Here is a 19,128-nt window from a genome sequence, read left to right on the forward strand (position 1 = left end):
TGACTACAGTAGAACAGAGGAATGTATAGACCTGACTACAGTAGAACAGAGGAATGTATAGACCTGACTAGAGTAGAACAGAGGAATGTATAGACCTGACTACAGTAGAACAGAGGAATGTATAGACCTGACTACAGTAGAACAGAGGAATGTATAGACCTGACTACAGTAGAACAGAGGAATGTATAGACCTGACTACAGTAGAACAGAGGAATGTATAGACCCGACTACAGTAGAACAGAGGAATGTATAGACCTGACTACAGTAGAACAGAGGAATGTATAGACCTGACTACAGTAGAACAGAGGAATGTATAGATCTGACTACAGTAGAACAGAGGAATGTATAGACCTGACTACAGTAGAACAGAGGAGTGAGTGTTGTCTCTCTCTCTTTCTCTCTCTTTCTCTTTTCTCTCTCTCTCTCTCTCACACACCATCTCTCTCTCTCTCACACACCATCTCTCTCTCTCTCTCACACACCATCTCTCTCTCTCTCACACACCATCTCTCTCTCTCTCACACACCATCTCTCTCTCTCTCTCTCTCTCACACCATCTCTCTCTCTCTCTCTCTCTCTCTCTCTCTCTCTCTCTCTCTCACACCATCTCTCTCTCAATTCAATTCAAGGGCTTTATTGGCATGAGAAACATGTGTTAACATTGCCAAAGCAAGTGAGGTAGACAACATACAAAGTGAATATATAAAGTGAAAAACAACAAAAATTAACAGTAAACATTACACATACAGAAGTTTCAAAACAGTAAAGACATTACAAATGTCATATTATATATATATACAGTGTTCTAACAATGTACAAATGGCTAAAGGACACAAGATAAAATAAATAAGCATAAATATGGGTTGTATTTACAATGGTGTTTGTTCTTCACTGGTTGCCCTTTTCTCGTGGCAACAGGTCACAAATCTTGCTGCTGTGATGGCACACTGTGGAATTTCACCCAGTAGATATGGGAGTTTTTCAAAATTGGATTTGTTTTCGAATTCTTTGTGGATCTGTGTAATCTGAGGGAAATATGTCTCTCTAATATGGTCATACATTGGGCAGGAGGTTAGGAAGTGCAGCTCAGTTTCCACCTCATTTTGTGGGCAGTGAGCACATAGCCTGTCTTCTCTTGAGAGCCATGTCTGCCTACGGCGGCCTTTCTCAATAGCAAGGCTATGCTCACTGAGTCTGTACATAGTCAAGGCTTTCCTTAATTTTGGGTCAGTCACAGTGGTCAGGTATTCTGCCGCTGTGTACTCTCTGTGTAGGGCCAAATAGCATTCTAGTTGCTCTGTTTTTTTGTTAATTCTTTCCAATGTGTTAAGTAATTATCTTTTTGTTTTCTCATGATTTGGTTGGGTCTAATTGTGCTGCTGTCCTGGGGCTCTGTGGTGTGTGTTTGTGTTTGTGAACAGAGCCCCAGGACCAGCTTGCTTAGGGGACTCTTCTCCAGGTTCATCTCTCTGTAGGTGATGGCTTTGTTATGGAAGGTTTGTGAATCGCTTCCTTTTAGGTGGTTGTAGAATTTAACAGCTCTTTTCTGGATTTTGATAATTAGTGGGTATCGGCCTAATTCTGCTCTGCATGCATTATTTGGTGTTCTACGTTGTACACGGAGGATATTTTTGCAGAATTCTGCGTGCAGAGTCTCAATTTGGTGTTTGTCCCATTTTGTGAAGTCTTGGTTGGTGAGCGGACCCCAGACCTCACAACCATAAAGGGCAATGGGCTCTATGACTGATTCAAGTATTTTTAGCCAAATCCTAATTGGTATGTTGAAATTTATGTTTCTTTTGATGGCATAGAATGCCCTTCTTGCCTTGTCTCTCAGATAGTTCACAGCTTTGTGGAAGTTACCTGTGGTGCTGATGTTTAGGCCAAGGTATGTATAGTTTTTTGTGTGCTCTAGGGCAACAGTGTCTAGATGGAATTTGTATTTGTGGTCCTGGTGACTGGACCTTTTTTGGAACACCATTATTTTGGTCTTACTGAGATTTACTGTCAGGGCCCAGGTCTGACAGAATCTGTGCATAAGATCTAGGTGCTGCTGTAGGCCCTCCTTGGTTGGTGACAGAAGCACCAGATCATCAGCAAACAGCAGACATTTGACTTCGGATTCTAGCAGGGGGAGGCCGGGTGCTGCAGACTTTTCTAGTGCCCTCGCCAATTCGTTGATATATGTTGAAGAGGGTGGGGCTTAAGCTGCATCCCTGTCTAACCCCACGACCCTGTGTGAAGAAATGTGTGTGTTTTTTGCCAATTTTAACCGCACACTTGTTGTTTGTGTACATGGATTTTATAATGTCGTATGTTTTACCCCCAACACCGCTTTCCATCAGTTTGTATAGCAGACCCTCATGCCAGATTGAGTCGAAGGCTTTTTTGAAATCAACAAAGCATGAGAAGACTTTGCCTTTGTTTTGGTTTGTTTGATTGTCAATTAGGGTGTGCAGGGTGAATACGTGGTCTGTTGTACGGTAATTTGGTAAAAAGCCAATTTGACATTTGCTCAGTACATTGTTTTCATTGAGGAAATGTACGAGTCTGCTGTTAATAATAATGCAGAGGATTTTCCCGAGGTTACTGTTGACACATATTCCACGGTAGTTATTGGGGTCAAATTTGTCTCCACTTTTGTGGATTGGGGTGATCAGTCCTTGGTTCCAAATATTGGGGAAGATGCCAGAACTAAGTATGATGTTAAAGAGTTTTAGTATAGCCAATTGGAATTTGTTGTCTGTATATTTTACCATTTCATTGAGGATACCATCAACACCACAGGCCTTTTTGGGTTGGAGGGTTTGTATTTTGTCCTGTAACTCTTTCAATGTAATTGGAGAATCCAGTGGGTTCTGGAATCCAGTGGGTTCTGGAATCCAGTGGGTTCTGGAATCCAGTGGGTTCTGGAATCCAGTGGGTTCTGGTAGTCTTTAATAGTTGATTCTAAAATCTGTGTTTGATCATGTATATGTTTTTGCTCTTTATTCTTTGTTAAAGAGCCAAAAAGATTGGAGAAGTGGTTTACCCATACATCTCCATTTTGTATAGATAATTCTTCGTGTTGTTGTTTGTTTAGTGTTTTCCAATTTTCCCAGAAGTGGTTAGAGTCTATGGATTCTTCAATTGCATTGAGCTGATTTCTGACATGCTGTTCCTTCTTTTTCCGTAGTGTATTTCTGTATTGTTTTAGTGATTCACCATAGTGAAGGCGTAGACTCAGGTTTTCCGGGTCTCTCTGTTTTTGGTTGGACAGGTTTCTCAATTTCTTTCTTAGATTTTTGCATTCATCATCAAACCATTTGTCATTATTGTTCTCACACCATCTCTCTCTCTCACACCATCTCTCTCTCTCACACCATCTCTCTCTCTCTCACACCATCTCTCTCTCTCTCTCACACCATCTCTCTCTCACACCATCTCTCTCTCTCTCTCTCTCCTCTCACACCATCTCTCTCTCTCTCCCACACACCATCTCTCTCTCTCTCCCACACACCATCTCTCTCTCTCCCTCTCTCTCTCACACACCATCTCTCTCTCTCTCTCTCTCTCACACCATCTCTCTCTCTCTCTCTCACACCATCTCTCTCTCTCTCTCTCACACCATCTCTCTCTCTCTCTCACACCATCTCTCTCTCTCTCTCTCACACCATCTCTCTCTCTCTCTCTCTCTCTCTCTCTCTCACACCATCTCTCTCTCTCTCTCTCACACCATCTCTCTCTCTCTCTCTCACACCATCTCTCTCTCTCTCTCTCACACCATCTCTCTCTCTCTCTCTCACACCATCTCTCTCTCTCTCTCACACCATCTCTCTCTCTCTCTCATACCATCTCTCTCTCTCTCTCTCTCTCTCTCACTCACTCACAGACCAGGCTGGTGCTCTGACCTCCGGTGGTAGACATGACTCTTCTGCTCTGCCCCAGACACTGCAACAGGAGTTCTCTCTGGTCAACCTGCAGATCAGGAACGTCAACGTGGAGGTGAGCTTATAACTCCTAATGACGTCTCCTATGATAGTCTTATGACTGCTTGTAACTCCTAATGACGTCTCCTATGATAGTCTTATGACTGCTTGTAACTCCTGATGATGCTATGTCACTCCCCGTATGACAATTTATAACTCATAATGACATATGCTATGTCAATTATTTAAAGCGGGTTATGACTCCTAATGACATCTGCTGTGTCAGTCTAACGATATCTAATGACGTTGTTATGTAGGCTTTATGACAGTGTAGCTAGACGGACCCCTGCACCCTTCATACCGTTAGAATGGCTTTATTATGGTCTGTTCAACAGAACTACATCTCCCTTCATTATGGTGGTCTGTTCTATAGAACTACATCTCCCTTTATTATGGTCTGTTCAACAGAACTACATCTCCCTTTATTATGGCGGTCTGTTCTATAGAACTACATCTCCCTTTATTATTATGGTCTGTTCAACAGAACTACATCTCCCTTTATTATTATGGTCTGTTCAATAGAACTACATCTCCCTTCATTATGGTGGTCTGTTCTATAGAACTACATCTCCCTTTATTATGGCGGTCTGTTCTATAGAACTACATCTCCCTTTATTATGGCGGTCTGTTCTATAGAACTACATCTCCCTTTATTATGGTCTGTTCAATAGAACTACATCTCCCTTTATTATGGTCTGTTCAACAGAACTACATCTCCCTTTATTATTATGGTCTGTTCAACAGAACTACATCTCCCTTTATTATGGTCTGGTCAATAGAACTACATCTCCCTTTATTATGGTCTGGTCAACAGAACTACATCTCCCTTTATTATGGTGGTCTGTTCTATAGAACTACATCTCCCTTTATTATGGTGGTCTGTTCTATAGAACTACATCTCCCTTTATTATGGTGGTCTGTTCTATAGAACTACATCTCCCTTTATTATGGTATGTTCAATAGAACTACATCTCCCTTTATTATGGCGGTCTGTTCTATAGAACTACATCTCCCTTTATTATGGTCTGTTCTATAGAACTACATCTCCCTTTATTATGGTGGTCTGTTCTATAGAACTACATCTCCCTTTATTATGGTGGTCTGTTCTATAGAACTACATCTCCCTTTATTATGGTGGTCTGTTCTATAGAACTACATCTCCCTTTATTATGGTGGTCTGTTCTATAGAACTACATCTCCCTTTATTATGGTGGTCTGTTCTATAGAACTACATCTCCCTTTATTATGGCGGTCTGTTCTATAGAACTACATCTCCCTTTATTATGGTCTGTTCAATAGAACTACATCTCCCTTCATTATGGTGGTCTGTTCTATAGAACTACATCTCCCTTTATTATGGTGGTCTGTTCTATAGAACTACATCTCCCTTTATTATGGTGGTCTGTTCTATAGAACTACATCTCCCTTTATTATGGTGGTCTGGTCTATAGAACTACATCTCCCTTTATTATGGTGGTCTGTTCTATAGAACTACATCTCCCTTTATTATGGTGGTCTGTTCAATAGAACTACATCTCCCTTTATTATGGTGGTCTGTTCTATAGAACTACATCTCCCTTTATTATGGTGGTCTGTTCTATAGAACTACATCTCCCTTTATTATGGTGGTCTGTTCTATAGAACTACATCTCCCTTTATTATGGTGGTCTGTTCTATAGAACTACATCTCCCTTTATTATGGTGGTCTGTTCTATAGAACTACATCTCCCTTTATTATGGTGGTCTGTTCTATAGAACTACATCTCCCTTTATTATGGCGGTCTGTTCAACAGAACTACATCTCCCTTCATTATGGTGGTCTGTTCAATAGAACTACATCTCCCTTTATTATGGTGGTCTGTTCTATAGAACTACATCTCCCTTTATTATGGTGGTCTGTTCTATAGAACTACATCTCCCTTTATTATGGTGGTCTGTTCTATAGAACTACATCTCCCTTTATTATGGCGGTCTGTTCAACAGAACTACATCTCCCTTTATTATGGTGGTCTGTTCTATAGAACTACATCTCCCTTTATTATGGTGGTCTGTTCTATAGAACTACATCTCCCTTTATTATGGTGGTCTGTTCTATAGAACTACATCTCCCTTTATTATGGTGGTCTGTTCTATAGAACTACATCTCCCTTCATTATGGTGGTCTGTTCAATAGAACTACATCTCCCTTTATTATGGCGGTCTGTTCTATAGAACTACATCTCCCTTCATTATGGTGGTCTGTTCAATAGAACTACATCTCCCTTTATTATGGTGGTCTGTTCTATAGAACTACATCTCCCTTCATTATGGTGGTCTGTTCAACAGAATGACGTCTCCAGAACTCTGACACAGTGTCACTTTGTGTCCCGACATGTTTCCTGCTTCCCATATGTCTTTGTTCGACATCGAACCAATGCGGTTCTGTGGTGTGATTGTTCTACGTAGAACCAATGCGGTTCTGTGGTGTGATTGTTCTACGTAGAACCAATGCGGTTCTGTGGTGTGATTGTTCTACGTAGAACCAATGCGGTTCTGCGGTGTGATTGTTCTACGTAGTACCAATGTGGTTCTGTGGTGTGATTGTTCTACATCGTACCAATGTGGTTATGTGGTGTGATTGTTCGGGCCTCCAGATGGATGCGGTGAACCGTAGCTGTGTGGTGTCAGCCGTGTTCGGGACCAACCAGGTCCACCTGGTGGTGAAGTTCCCATCCCACTACCCCAACAACGCTGCTCCATCCTTCCAGTTCATCTCCCCTACCACCATCCCCACAGCCATGAGGACCAAGATCCAGAAGGTAACTGTGTGTGTGTGTGTGTGTGTGTGTGTGTGTGTCCCCTACCACCATCCCCACAGCCATGAGGACCAAGATATAGAAGGTAACTGTGTGTGTGTGTGTGTCCCCTACCACCATCCCCACAGCCATGAGGACCAAGATATAGAAGGTAACTGTGTGTGTGTGTGTGTGTGTGTCCCCTACCACCATCCCCACAGCCATGAGGACCAAGATCCAGAAGGTAACTGTGTGTGTGTGTGTGTGTGTGTGTGTGTGTGTCCCCTACCACCATCCCCACAGCCATGAGGACCAAGATACAGAAGGTAACTGTGTGTGTGTGTGTGTCCCCTACCACCATCCCCACAGCCATGAGGACCAAGATACAGAAGGTAACTGTGTGTGTGTGTGTCCCCTACCACCATCCCCACAGCCATGAGGACCAAGATACAGAAGGTAACCGTGTGTGTGTGTGTGTGTGTGTGTGTGTGTGTGTGTCCCCTACCACCATCCCCACAGCCATGAGGACCAAGATACAGAAGGTAACTGTGTGTGTGTGTGTGTGTCCCCTACCACCATCCCCACAGCCATGAGGACCAAGATACAGAAGGTAACTGTGTGTGTGTGTGTGTGTGTGTGTCCCCTACCACCATCCCCACAGCCATGAGGACCAAGATCCAGAAGGTAACCGTGTGTGTGACTGTATCGTGTGTGTCTGTCTCCCTCTCCTCACAGTATCTCCTCTGTGTAGATCCTGACAGACACGTCACTGCAGAAGGTCAAGAGGAATCAGAACTGTCTGGAGCCCTGTGTTAGACAGCTGGTGTCCTGTCTAGAGTCTTACATGGTGAGACGCATACATTTGAAATACTTTTTAAAATGTTTAATCCACCAATCACATTACATCAAGAACCGGTCCAACATTTCAAAGTTCTTGGACCCAATGACACTCGTGGACAATGTTCCCTCTAAGAAGAAATGCCATGTGGCACAGAGAAGTCGGAAGTTTACATACACCTTAGCCAAATACATTTAAACTCAGTTTTTCACAATTCCTGACATTTAATCCGAGTAAAAAAGTCTTTGTTTTAGGTCAGTTAGGATCACCACTTTATTTTAAGAATGTGAAATGTCAGAATAATAGTAGAGAGAGATTTATTTCAGCTTTTATTTCTTTACTACACCGGCTCCGATGCTCGTCTTATGTGGCAGGGCAAACTATTACAGACTATAAAGGGAAGCAGAGCCGCGCGCTGCCCAGTGACACGAGCCTACCAGACGAGCTAAATCACTTCTATGCTCGCTTCGAGGCAGGCAACAAAACTGAAACATGCATGAGAGCATCAGTTGTTCCGGATGACTGTGTGATCACGCTCTCCGTAGCCGATGTGAGTAAAACCTTTAAACAGGTCAACATTCACAAGGCTGCGGGGCCAGACTGATTACCAGGACGTGTGCTCCGAGCATGTGCTGACCAACTGGCAGGTGTCTTCACTAACATTTTCAACCTCTCCCTGACTGAGTCTGTAATACCAACATGTTTCAAGCAGACCAGCATAGTCCCTGTGCCCAAGAACACAAAGGCAACCTGCCTAAATGACTACAGACCCGTAACACTCACGTCCGTAGCCATGAAGTGCTTTGAAAGGCTGGTCATGGCTCACATCAACCCCATTATCCCAGAAACCCTAGCCCACTCCAATTTGCATATAGATGACTCAATCTCTATTGCACTCCACACTGCCCTTTCCCACCTGGACAGAAGGAACACCTATGTGAGAATACAGCTCAGCGTTCAACAACACAGTACCGTCAAAGCTAAGGAACCTGGGACTAAACACATCCCTCTGCAACTGGATCCTAGACTTCCTGACGGGCCGCCTCCCAGGTGGTGAGGGTAGGCAGCAACACATCCGCCACGCTGATCCTCAACACTGGAGCTCCCCAGGGGTGCGTGCTCAGTCCCCTCCTGTATTCCCTGTTCACCCACAACTACATGGTCAGGCACGACTCCAACACCATCATTAAGTTTGCAGACGACATAACAGTGGTAGGCCTGATGACCGACAACGACGAGACAGCCTCTAAGTGTAACGGATCTCTTCGTCGTCTGACGACGAGTATGAAATATGGGACCAATGCGCAGCGTTGTAAGTGTCCATGTTAATTTATTAACTGAACACACAAAACCTAAATAACGAAGTGAATGGAAGAATCGAAACAGTTCTGCAAGGTGACATACACAAAACAGAAAACAAACACCCACAAACAAGTGTGGGAAAACAGGCTACCTAAGTATGGTTCTCAATCAGAGACAACGATTGACAGCTGCCTCTGATTGGGAACCATACCAGGCCAAACACATAGAAATACCAAACATAGAACAAACACATCAAATACCCACCCCAACTCACGCCCTGACCACCCCAACTCACGCCCTGACCACCCCAACTCACGCCCTGACCATCCCAACTCACGCCCTGACCACCCCAGCTCACGCCCTGACCACCCCAGCTCACGCCCTGACCACCCCAGCTCACGCCCTGACCACCCCAACTCACGCCCTGACCACCCCAACTCACGCCCTGACCTACCCCAGCTCACGCCCTGACCTACCCCAGCTCACGCCCTGACCACCCCAACTCACGCCCTGCCCACCCCAGCTCACGCCCTGCCCACCCCAACTCACGCCCTGCCCACCCCAACTCACGCCCTGCCCACCCCAACTCACGCCCTGACCACCCCAACTCACGCCCTGACCACCCCAACTCACGCCCTGACCACCCCAACTCACGCCCTGCCCACCCCAGCTCACGCCCTGACCACCCCAACTCACGCCCTGACCACCCCAACTCACGCCCTGACCACCCCAGCTCACGCCCTGACCACCCCAGCTCACGCCCTGACCACCCCAACTCACGCCCTGACCTACCTAAAATAGAAACATACAAAAGGAACTAAGGATACGAGGGGCTGTCCCAGCAGGATACGAGGGGCTGTCCCAGCAGGATACGAGGGGCTGTCCTAGCGGTATACGAGGGGCTGTCTCAGTAGGATACAAGGGGCTGATACGAGGGGCTGTCCCAGTAGGATACAAGGGGCTGATACGAGGGGCTGTCCCAGTAGGATACAAGGGGCTGATACGAGGGGCTGTCCCAGCGTGACACGAGGGGCTGTTCCAGCAGGATACAAGGGGCTGTCCCAGTAGGATACAAGGGGCCGACACGAGGGGCTGTCCCAGTGGGATACGAGGGGCTGTTCCAGCAGGATACGAGGGGCTGTCCCATAACAGTATGTATTCTCTGTTCTCGCTCCATAGACCCAGGAGGATGGTAGTGCTGCCAACCCGTACGTCCTGTCTAACCCCGTGACCCCTGCTCTGCCAGCCTTCCCCCGGGTCACCAACACCTACGGCTCCTACCAGGATGCCAACATCCCCTTCCCTCGTACCTCCGGGGCTCGCTTCTGTGGCACCGGCTGCTTGGTGTACTTCACAAGACCCATCACTATGCATCGCTCGGTACCACCCACTGAACCCACACCCAGGTACACTTTATACTGCTGCACTCATTAACCTGTTATCTGTGTGTCCCCAGGTCCCTGTCTCCGTACCACAGTGGGGTCCTTGTTAACCATCCTCTGTGTGTCCCCCAGGTCCCTGTCGGCCCTGTCTGCGTACCACAGTGGGGTCCTTGTTAACCTGTCTCTGTGTGTCCCCCAGGTCCCTGTCTCTGTACCACAGTGGGGTCCTTGTTAACCTGCCTCTGTGTGTCCCCAGGTCCCTGTCTCCGTACCACAGTGGGGTCCTTGTTAACCTGCCTCTGTGTGTCCCCAGGTCCCTGTCTCCGTACCACAATGGGGTCCTTGTTAACCTGCCTCTGTGGGTCCCTGTCGGTCCTGTCTCCGTACCACAGTGGGGTCCTTGTTAACCTGCCTCTGTGGGTCCCCAGGTCCCTGTCGGCCCTGTCTGCGTACCACAGTGGGGTCCTTGTTAACCTGCCTCTGTGGGTCCCCAGGTCCCTGTCGGCCCTGTCTCCTTACCACAGTGGGGTCCTTGTTAACCTGTCTCTGTGTGTCCCCCAGGTCCCTGTCTCCGTACCACAGTGGGGTCCTTGTTAACCTGCCTCTGTGTGTCCCCCAGGTCCCTGTCGGCCCTGTCTGCGTACCACAGTGGGGTCCTGACTCCTATGAAGATGCGTAGTGAGTCTCAGAGCTCTCTGAGGCTGTACAGTGGCAGCCCCACCCACACGGACAAGGACCATGTCTCCATATCATCATTCTACTACAAAGAACGGGTGAGACACACACTGGGGAGCGAAGGACACACACAACACACACTGGGGAGCGAAGGACACACACAACACACACTGGGGAGTGTAGGACACACACAACACACACTGGGGAGCGAAGGACACACACAACACACACTGGGGAGCGAAGGACACACACAACACACACTGGGGAGCGAAGGACACACACAACACACACTGGGGAGCGTAGGACACACACTGGGGAGCGTAGGACACACACTGGGGAGCGTAGGACACACACTGGGGAGCGTAGGACACACACTGGGGAGCGTAGGACACACACTGGGGAGCGTAGGACACACACTGGGGAGCGTAGGACACAACACATGCTGGGAGCGTAGGACACACACTGGGGAGCGTAGGACACACACAACACACACTGGGGAGCGTAGGACACACTGGGGAGCGTAGGACACACACTGGGGAGGGTAGGACACACACAACACACACTGGGGAGCATAGGACACACACTGGGAAGCGTAGGACACACACTGGGCAGCGAAGGACACACACTGGGGAGCGTAGGACACACACAACACACGCTGGGGAGCGTAGGACACACACTGGGGAGCGTAGGACACGCACTGGGGAGCGTAGGACACGCACTGGGGAGCGTAGGACACGCACTGGGGAGCGTAGGACACGCACTGGGGAGCGTAGGACACGCACTGGGGAGCGTAGGACACGCACTGGGGAGCGTAGGACACGCACTGGGGAGCGTAGGACACGCACTGGGGAGCGTAGGACACGCACTGGGGAGCGTAGGACACGCACTGGGGAGCGTAGGACACGCACTGGGGAGCGTAGGACACGCAACACGCACCACGCACTGGGGAGCGTAGGACACGCACTGGGGAGCGTAGGACACGCACTGGGGAGCGTAGGACACGGACTGGGGAGCGTAGGACACACACAACACGGACTGGGGAGCGTAGGACACACACAACACGGACTGGGGAGCGTAGGACACACACAACACGGACTGGGGAGCGTAGGACACACACAACACGGACTGGGGAGCGTAGGACACACACAACACACACTGGGGAGCGTAGGACACACACAACACGGACTGGGGAGCGTAGGACACACACAACACACACTGGGGAGCGTAGGACACGCGCTGGGGAGCAGTTCCTGCCAAGGCAGCAGCTACTCTTCCTGGGGTTTATTATGGATCCCCATTAGTTCCTGCCAAGGCAGCAGCTACTCTTCCTGGGGTTTATTATGGATCCCCATTAGTTCCTGTCAAGGCAGCAACTACTCTTCCTGGGGTTTATTATGGATCCCCATTAGTTCCTGTCAAGGCAGCAGCTACTCTTCCTGGGGTTTATTATGGATCCCCATTAGTTCCTGTCAAGGCAGCAGCTACTCTTCCTGGGGTTTATTATGGATCCCCATTAGTTCCTGCCGAGGCAGCAGCTACTCTTCCTGGGGTTTATTATGGATCCCCATTAGTTCCTGCCGAGGCAGCAGCTACTCTTCCTGGGGTTTATTATGGATCCCCATTAGTTCCTGTCGAGGCAGCAGCTACTCTTCCTGGGGTTTATTATGGATCCCCATTAGTTCCTGCCGAGGCAGCAGCTACTCTTCCTGGGGTTTATTATGGATCCCCATTAGTTCCTGCCGAGGCAGCAGCTACTCTTCCTGGGGTTTATTATGGATCCCCATTAGTTCCTGCCGAGGCAGCAGCTACTCTTCCTGGGGTTTATTATGTATCCCCATTAGTTCCTGCCGAGGCAGCAGCTACTCTTCCTGGGGTTTATTATGGATCCCCATTAGTTCCTGCCGAGGCAGCAGCTACTCTTCCTGGGGTTTATTATGGATCCCCATTAGTTCCTGCCGAGGCAGCAGCTACTCTTCCTGGGGTTTATTATGTATCCCCATTAGTTCCTGCCGAGGCAGCAGCTACTCTTCCTGGGGTTTATTATGGATCCCCATTAGTTCCTGTCAAGGCAGCAGCTACTCTTCCTGGGGTTTATTATGGATCCCCATTAGTTCCTGTCAAGGCAGCAGCTACTCTTCCTGGGGTTTATTATGAATCTCCATTAGTTCCTGCCGAGGCAGCAGCTACTCTTCCTGGGGTTTATTATGGATCTCCATTAGTTCCTGTCAAGGCAGCAGCTACTCTTCCTGGGGTTTATTATGGATCCCCATTAGTTCCTGCCAAGGCAGCAGCTACTCTTCCTGGGGTTTATTATGGATCCCCATTAGTTCCTGCCGAGGCAGCAGCTACTCTTCCTGGGGTTTATTATGGATCCCCATTAGTTCCTGTCGAGGCAGCAGCTACTCTTCCTGGGGTTTATTATGGATCCCCATTAGTTCCTGCCGAGGCAGCAGCTACTCTTCCTGGGGTTTATTATGGATCCCCATTAGTTCCTGCCGAGGCAGCAGCTACTCTTCCTGGGGTTTATTATGGATCCCCATTAGTTCCTGCCGAGGCAGCAGCTACTCTTCCTGGGGTTTATTATGGATCCCCATTAGTTCCTGCCGAGGCAGCAGCTACTCTTCCTGGGGTTTATTATGGATCCCCATTAGTTCCTGCCGAGGCAGCAGCTACTCTTCCTGGGGTTTATTATGGATCCCCATTAGTTCCTGCCGAGGCAGCAGCTACTCTTCCTGGGGTTTATTATGGATCCCCATTAGTTCCTGCCGAGGCAGCAGCTACTCTTCCTGGGGTTTATTATGGATCCCCATTAGTTCCTGCCGAGGCAGCAGCTACTCTTCCTGGGGTTTATTATGGATCCCCATTAGTTCCTGCCGAGGCAGCAGCTACTCTTCCTGGGGTTTATTATGGATCCCCATTAGTTCCTGCCGAGGCAGCAGCTACTCTTCCTGGGGTTTATTATGTATCTCCATTAGTTCCTGCCGAGGCAGCAGCTACTCTTCCTGGGGTTTATTATGTATCTCCATTAGTTCCTGCCGAGGCAGCAGCTACTCTTCCTGGGGTTTATTATGGATCCCCATTAGTTCCTGCCGAGGCAGCAGCTACTCTTCCTGGGGTTTATTATGGATCCCCATTAGTTCCTGTCAAGGCAGCAGCTACTCTTCCTGGGGTTTATTATGGATCCCCATTAGTTCCTGCCGAGGCAGCAGCTACTCTTCCTGGGGTTTATTATGGATCCCCATTAGTTCCTGCCGAGGCAGCAGCTACTCTTCCTGGGGTTTATTATGGATCCCCATTAGTTCCTGCCGAGGCAGCAGCTACTCTTCCTGGGGTTTATTATGGATCCCCATTAGTTCCTGCCGAGGCAGCAGCTACTCTTCCTGGGGTCCAAACATATTAAGGCACTTACATTACATATAAAACAGTACATCATATAACAGTATTACACCACTACATATCTACAATACTAAATGTTTAATACCACCATATCTCTGAAACTCACTTAGATAATACCTTTGATGATACAGTGGTGGCAATACATGGTTATAACATCTACAGAAAAGACAGAAATGCCAGTGGCGGAGGTGTTGCTGTTTATATTCAGAACCACATTCCTGTAAAGCTTAGAGACGATCTCATACTGTTGAAGTAATATGGCTACAGGGTTCATCTGCCTCACCTAAAGCCCATTCTGGTGGGAAGCTGCTATAGACCACCAAGTGTTAACAGTCAGTATCTGGATAATATGTGTGAAATGGTTGATAATGTATATGATACCTACAGGGAGGTATATTTTCTGGGGGATTTAAATATTGACCTACATTCATCAGGCTGCCCACTCAAGAGAAAGCTTCAAACAGTAACTAGTGCCTGCAACCTGGTTCAGGTTATCAGTCAACCTACCAGAGTAGTTACAAACAGCACAGTAATGACATCATCAATATGTATTGATCACATCTTTACTAATGCTGCAGAAATTGGCTTTAAAGTAGTATCCAGATCCATAGGATGTAGTGATCACTATATAGTAGCCATATAGTAGTCTGTGGTGTGTAATGAGGAGCAACCAGACGCTGATGGTCTGTGGTGTGTAATGAGGAGCAACCAGACGCTGCTGGTCTGTGGTGTGTAATGAGGAGCAACCAGACGCTGATGGTCTGTGGTGTGTAATGAGGAGCAACCAGACGCTGATGGTCTGTGGTGTGTAATGAGGAGCAACCAGACGCTGATGGTCTGTGGTGTGTAATGAGGAGCAACCAGACGCTGATGGTCTGTGGTGTGTAATGAGGAGCAACCAGACGCTGATGGTCTGTGGTGTGTAATGAGGAGCAACCAGACGCTGATGGTCTGTGGTGTGTAATGAGGAGCAACCAGACGCTGATGGTCTGTGGTGTGTAATGAGGAGCAACCAGACGCTGATGGTCTGTGGTGTGTAATGAGGAGCAACCAGACGCTGCTGGTCTGTGGTGTGTAATGAGGAGCAACCAAACGCTGCTGGTCTGTGGTGTGTAATGAGGAGCAACCAGACGCTGCTGGTCTGTGGTGTGTAATGAGGAGCAACCAGACGCTGCTGGTCTGTGTTGTGTAATGAGGAGCAACCAAACGCTGCTGGTCTGTGGTGTGTAATGAGGAGCAACCAGACGCTGCTGGTCTGTGGTGTGTAATGAGGAGCAACCAGACGCTGCTGGTCTGTGGTGTGTAATGAGGAGCAACCAGACGCTGCTGGTCTGTGTTGTGTAATGAGGAGCAACCAAACGCTGCTGGTCTGTGGTGTGTAATGAGGAGCAACCAGACGCTGCTGGTCTGTGGTGTGTAATGAGGAGCAACCAGACGCTGATGGTCTGTGGTGTGTAATGAGGAGCAACCAGACGCTGATGGTCTGTGGTGTGTAATGAGGAGCAACCAGACGCTGATGGTCTGTGGTGTGTAATGAGGAGCAACCAGACGCTGATGGTCTGTGGTGTGTAATGAGGAGCAACCAGACGCTGATGGTCTGTGGTGTGTAATGAGGAGCAACCAGACGCTGCTGGTCTGTGGTGTGTAATGAGGAGCAACCAGACGCTGCTGGTCTGTGGTGTGTAATGAGGAGCAACCAGACGCTGATGGTCTGTGGTGTGTAATGAGGAGCAACCAGACGCTGATGGTCTGTGGTGTGTAATGAGGAGCAACCGGACGCTGATGGTCTGTGGTGTGTAATGAGGAGCAACCGGACGCTGATGGTCTGTGGTGTGTAATGAGGAGCAACCGGACGCTGCTGGTCTGTGGTGTGTAATGAGGAGCAACCGGACGCTGCTGGTCTGTGGTGTGTAATGAGGAGCAACCGGACGCTGCTGGTCTGTGGTGTGTAATGAGGAGCAACCGGACGCTGCTGGTCTGTGGTGTGTAATGAGGAGCAACCGGACGCTGCTGGTCTGTGGTGTGTAATGAGGAGCAACCGGACGCTGCTGGTCTGTGGTGTGTAATGAGGAGCAACCAAACGCTGCTGGTCTGTGGTGTGTAATGAGGAGCAACCAGACGCTGCTGGTCTGTGTTGTGTAATGAGGAGCAACCAGACGCTGCTGGTCTGTGTTGTGTAATGAGGAGCAACCAGACGCTGCTGGTCTGTGTTGTGTAATGAGGAGCAACCAGACGCTGCTGGTCTGTGGTGTGTAATGAGGAGCAACCAGACGCTGCTGGTCTGTGGTGTGTAATGAGGAGCAACCAGACGCTGCTGGTCTGTGTTGTGTAATGAGGAGCAACCAGACGCTGCTGGTCTGTGGTGTGTAATGAGGAGCAACCAGACGCTGCTGGTCTGTGGTGTGTAATGAGGAGCAACCAGACGCTGCTGGTCTGTGGTGTGTAATGAGGAGCAACCAGACGCTGCTGGTCTGTGGTGTGTAATGAGGAGCAACCAGACGCTGCTGGTCTGTGGTGTGTAATGAGGAGCAACCAGACGCTGCTGGTCTGTGGTGTGTAATGAGGAGCAACCAGACGCTGCTGGTCTGTGGTGTGTAATGAGGAGCAACCAGACGCTGCTGGTCTGTGGTGTGTAATGAGGAGCAACCAGACGCTGCTGGTCTGTGGTGTGTAATGAGGAGCAACCAGACGCTGCTGGTCTGTGGTGTGTAATGAGGAGCAACCAGACGCTGCTGGTCTGTGGTGTGTAATGAGGAGCAACCAGACGCTGCTGGTCTGTGGTGTGTAATGAGGAGCAACCAGACGCTGCTGGTCTGTGGTGTGTAATGAGGAGCAACCAGACGCTGCTGGTCTGTGGTGTGTAATGAGGAGCAACCAGACGCTGCTGGTCTGTGGTGTGTAATGAGGAGCAACCAGACGCTGCTGGTCTGTGGTGTGTAATGAGGAGCAACCAGACGCTGCTGGTCTGTGGTGTGTAATGAGGAGCAACCAGACGCTGCTGGTCTGTGGTGTGTAATGAGGAGCAACCAGACGCTGCTGGTCTGTGGTGTGTAATGAGGAGAAACCAGACGCTGCTGGTCTGTGGTCTGTAATGAGGAGCAACCAGACGCTGCTGGTCTGTGGTGTGTAATGAGGAGCAACCAGACGCTGCTGGTCTGTGGTGTGTAATGAGGAGCAACCAGACGCTGCTGGTCTGTGGTGTGTAATGAGGAGCAACCAGACGCTGCTGGTCTGTGGTGTGTAATGAGGAGCAACCAGACGCTGCTGGTCTGTGGTGTGTAATGAGGAGAAACCAGACGCTGCTGGTCTGTGGTCTGTAATGAGGAGCAACCAGACGCTGCTGGTCTGTGGTGTGTAATGAGGAGCAACCAGACGCTGCTGGTCTGTGGTGTGTAATGAGGAGCAACCAGACGCTCCTGGTCTGTGGTGTGTAATGAGGAGCAACCAGACGCTCCTGGTCTGTGGTGTGTAATGAGGAGCAACCAGACGCTGCACTTGACACATTTATGAAATTGCTTATTCCAGTTACTAATAAGCACCCATTAAGAAAATGACTGTAAAAACTGTTAAATCCCCTTAGATTGATGAGGAATTGAAAAATGGTTGAGAGGGAAGAGGCAAAAGGCAAATTAGTCTGGCAGCAGATGTGACGAATCTAAATAAAAACAATAAACTTCTGAAATAAAGATAAATGAAATAAACAATGATAGTAAACAGCTTTGAAGCACCTTGAATTACATTTTGAGAGATAAAAGCCAACTCTGCTCCATCATTCATTGAATCAGATGGCTCATTCATCACAAAGCCCACTGAAATTGCCAACTACTTTAATGACTTTTTAATTTGCGAGATAAGCAAACTTCGGGATGACATGCCAGCAACAAACGCTGACACTACACATTCAGGTATATCGGACCAGATTATGAAAGACTAGAATTGTACTTGTGAATTCTGTAAAGTCAGTGTGGAAGAGGTGAAAACAAATATTGTTGTCTATCAACAATGACAAGCCACCAGGGTCTGACAATCTGAATGGAAAATATATACTGAGGATAATTGCAGACAATATTGCCACTCCTATTTGGCAGATTCTAGTAGGCTTAAATTTAAGATGTGGCAATATTGTCCGCTATTCTCCTCAGGCCTGGAGGGAAGCTAAAGTCATTCCACTACCCAAGAATAGTAAAGCCCCTTTTACTGGCTCAAATAGCCGACCAATCAGCCTGTTACCAACCCTTAGTATACTTCTGGAAATACTGGAAATACAATGCTATTTCACAGTAAACAAATTGACAACAGACTTTCAGCACACTTATAGAGAACGACATTCAACAAGCAAATTACTGATGATTGGTTGAGAGAAATTGTGGGGGCTGTTTTGTTAGATTTCTGTGTGGCTTTTGACATAATCGATCATAGTCTGCTGGACTATGATCGATAATGGAATTCCCCAGGGTAGCTGTTTAGGCCCCTTGCTTTTTTCAATCTTTCTAATGACATACCACTGCCTTAACAACCCTATCAACGAGGCAGTCTCAACAGTGAAGAGGAGACTCCGGGATGCTGGCCTTCTAGGCAGAGTTCCTCTGTCCAGTCTCAACGTCAACAGTGAAGAGGCGACTCTGGGATGCTGGCCTTCTAGGCAGAGTTCCTCTGTCCAGTGTCTATGTTCTTTTGCCCATCTTAAACTTTTCTTTTTATTGGCCTGTCTGAGATATGGCTAACCCTAACCCCCCCTAACCCTAACCCCTAACCCTACATTTTGTGCTGTTCTGTGAAGGGAGTAGACTGAT

The 19,128-nt window shown here is 48.2% G+C and overlaps 1 protein-coding gene across 9 annotated transcripts in view; it reads left to right on the plus strand.

Annotated features, from left to right (window-relative positions):
- Positions 1-19,128, plus strand: part of LOC109886185 (GATOR complex protein WDR59) — a 78,454-nt gene that overhangs the window by 41,274 nt on the left and 18,052 nt on the right. For 7 of the 9 annotated variants that reach the window (XR_004206718.1, XM_031812579.1, XM_031812581.1 and 4 more), the window contains exons 13-17: positions 3,872-3,984; positions 6,602-6,766; positions 7,494-7,589; positions 10,062-10,288; positions 10,884-11,037. Coding sequence is in view for 7 of the 9 variants with exons in the window: in XM_031812579.1 (XP_031668439.1) it covers positions 3,872-3,984; positions 6,602-6,766; positions 7,494-7,589; positions 10,062-10,288; positions 10,884-11,037 (755 nt within the window). In the remaining 2 variants the exon portion in view is untranslated. Of the gene's footprint in view, positions 1-3,871; positions 3,985-6,601; positions 6,767-7,477; positions 7,590-10,061; positions 10,289-10,396; positions 10,515-10,883; positions 11,038-19,128 lie in introns of those variants that run through there. The other 2 variants (XR_004206719.1, XM_031812585.1) reach the window with 2 other exon arrangements.

This window comes from Oncorhynchus kisutch, unplaced genomic scaffold (assembly GCF_002021735.2).
Source record: "Oncorhynchus kisutch isolate 150728-3 unplaced genomic scaffold, Okis_V2 Okis03b-Okis08b_hom, whole genome shotgun sequence".
In the NCBI taxonomy this organism is placed as follows: Eukaryota; Metazoa; Chordata; class Actinopteri; order Salmoniformes; family Salmonidae; genus Oncorhynchus; species Oncorhynchus kisutch.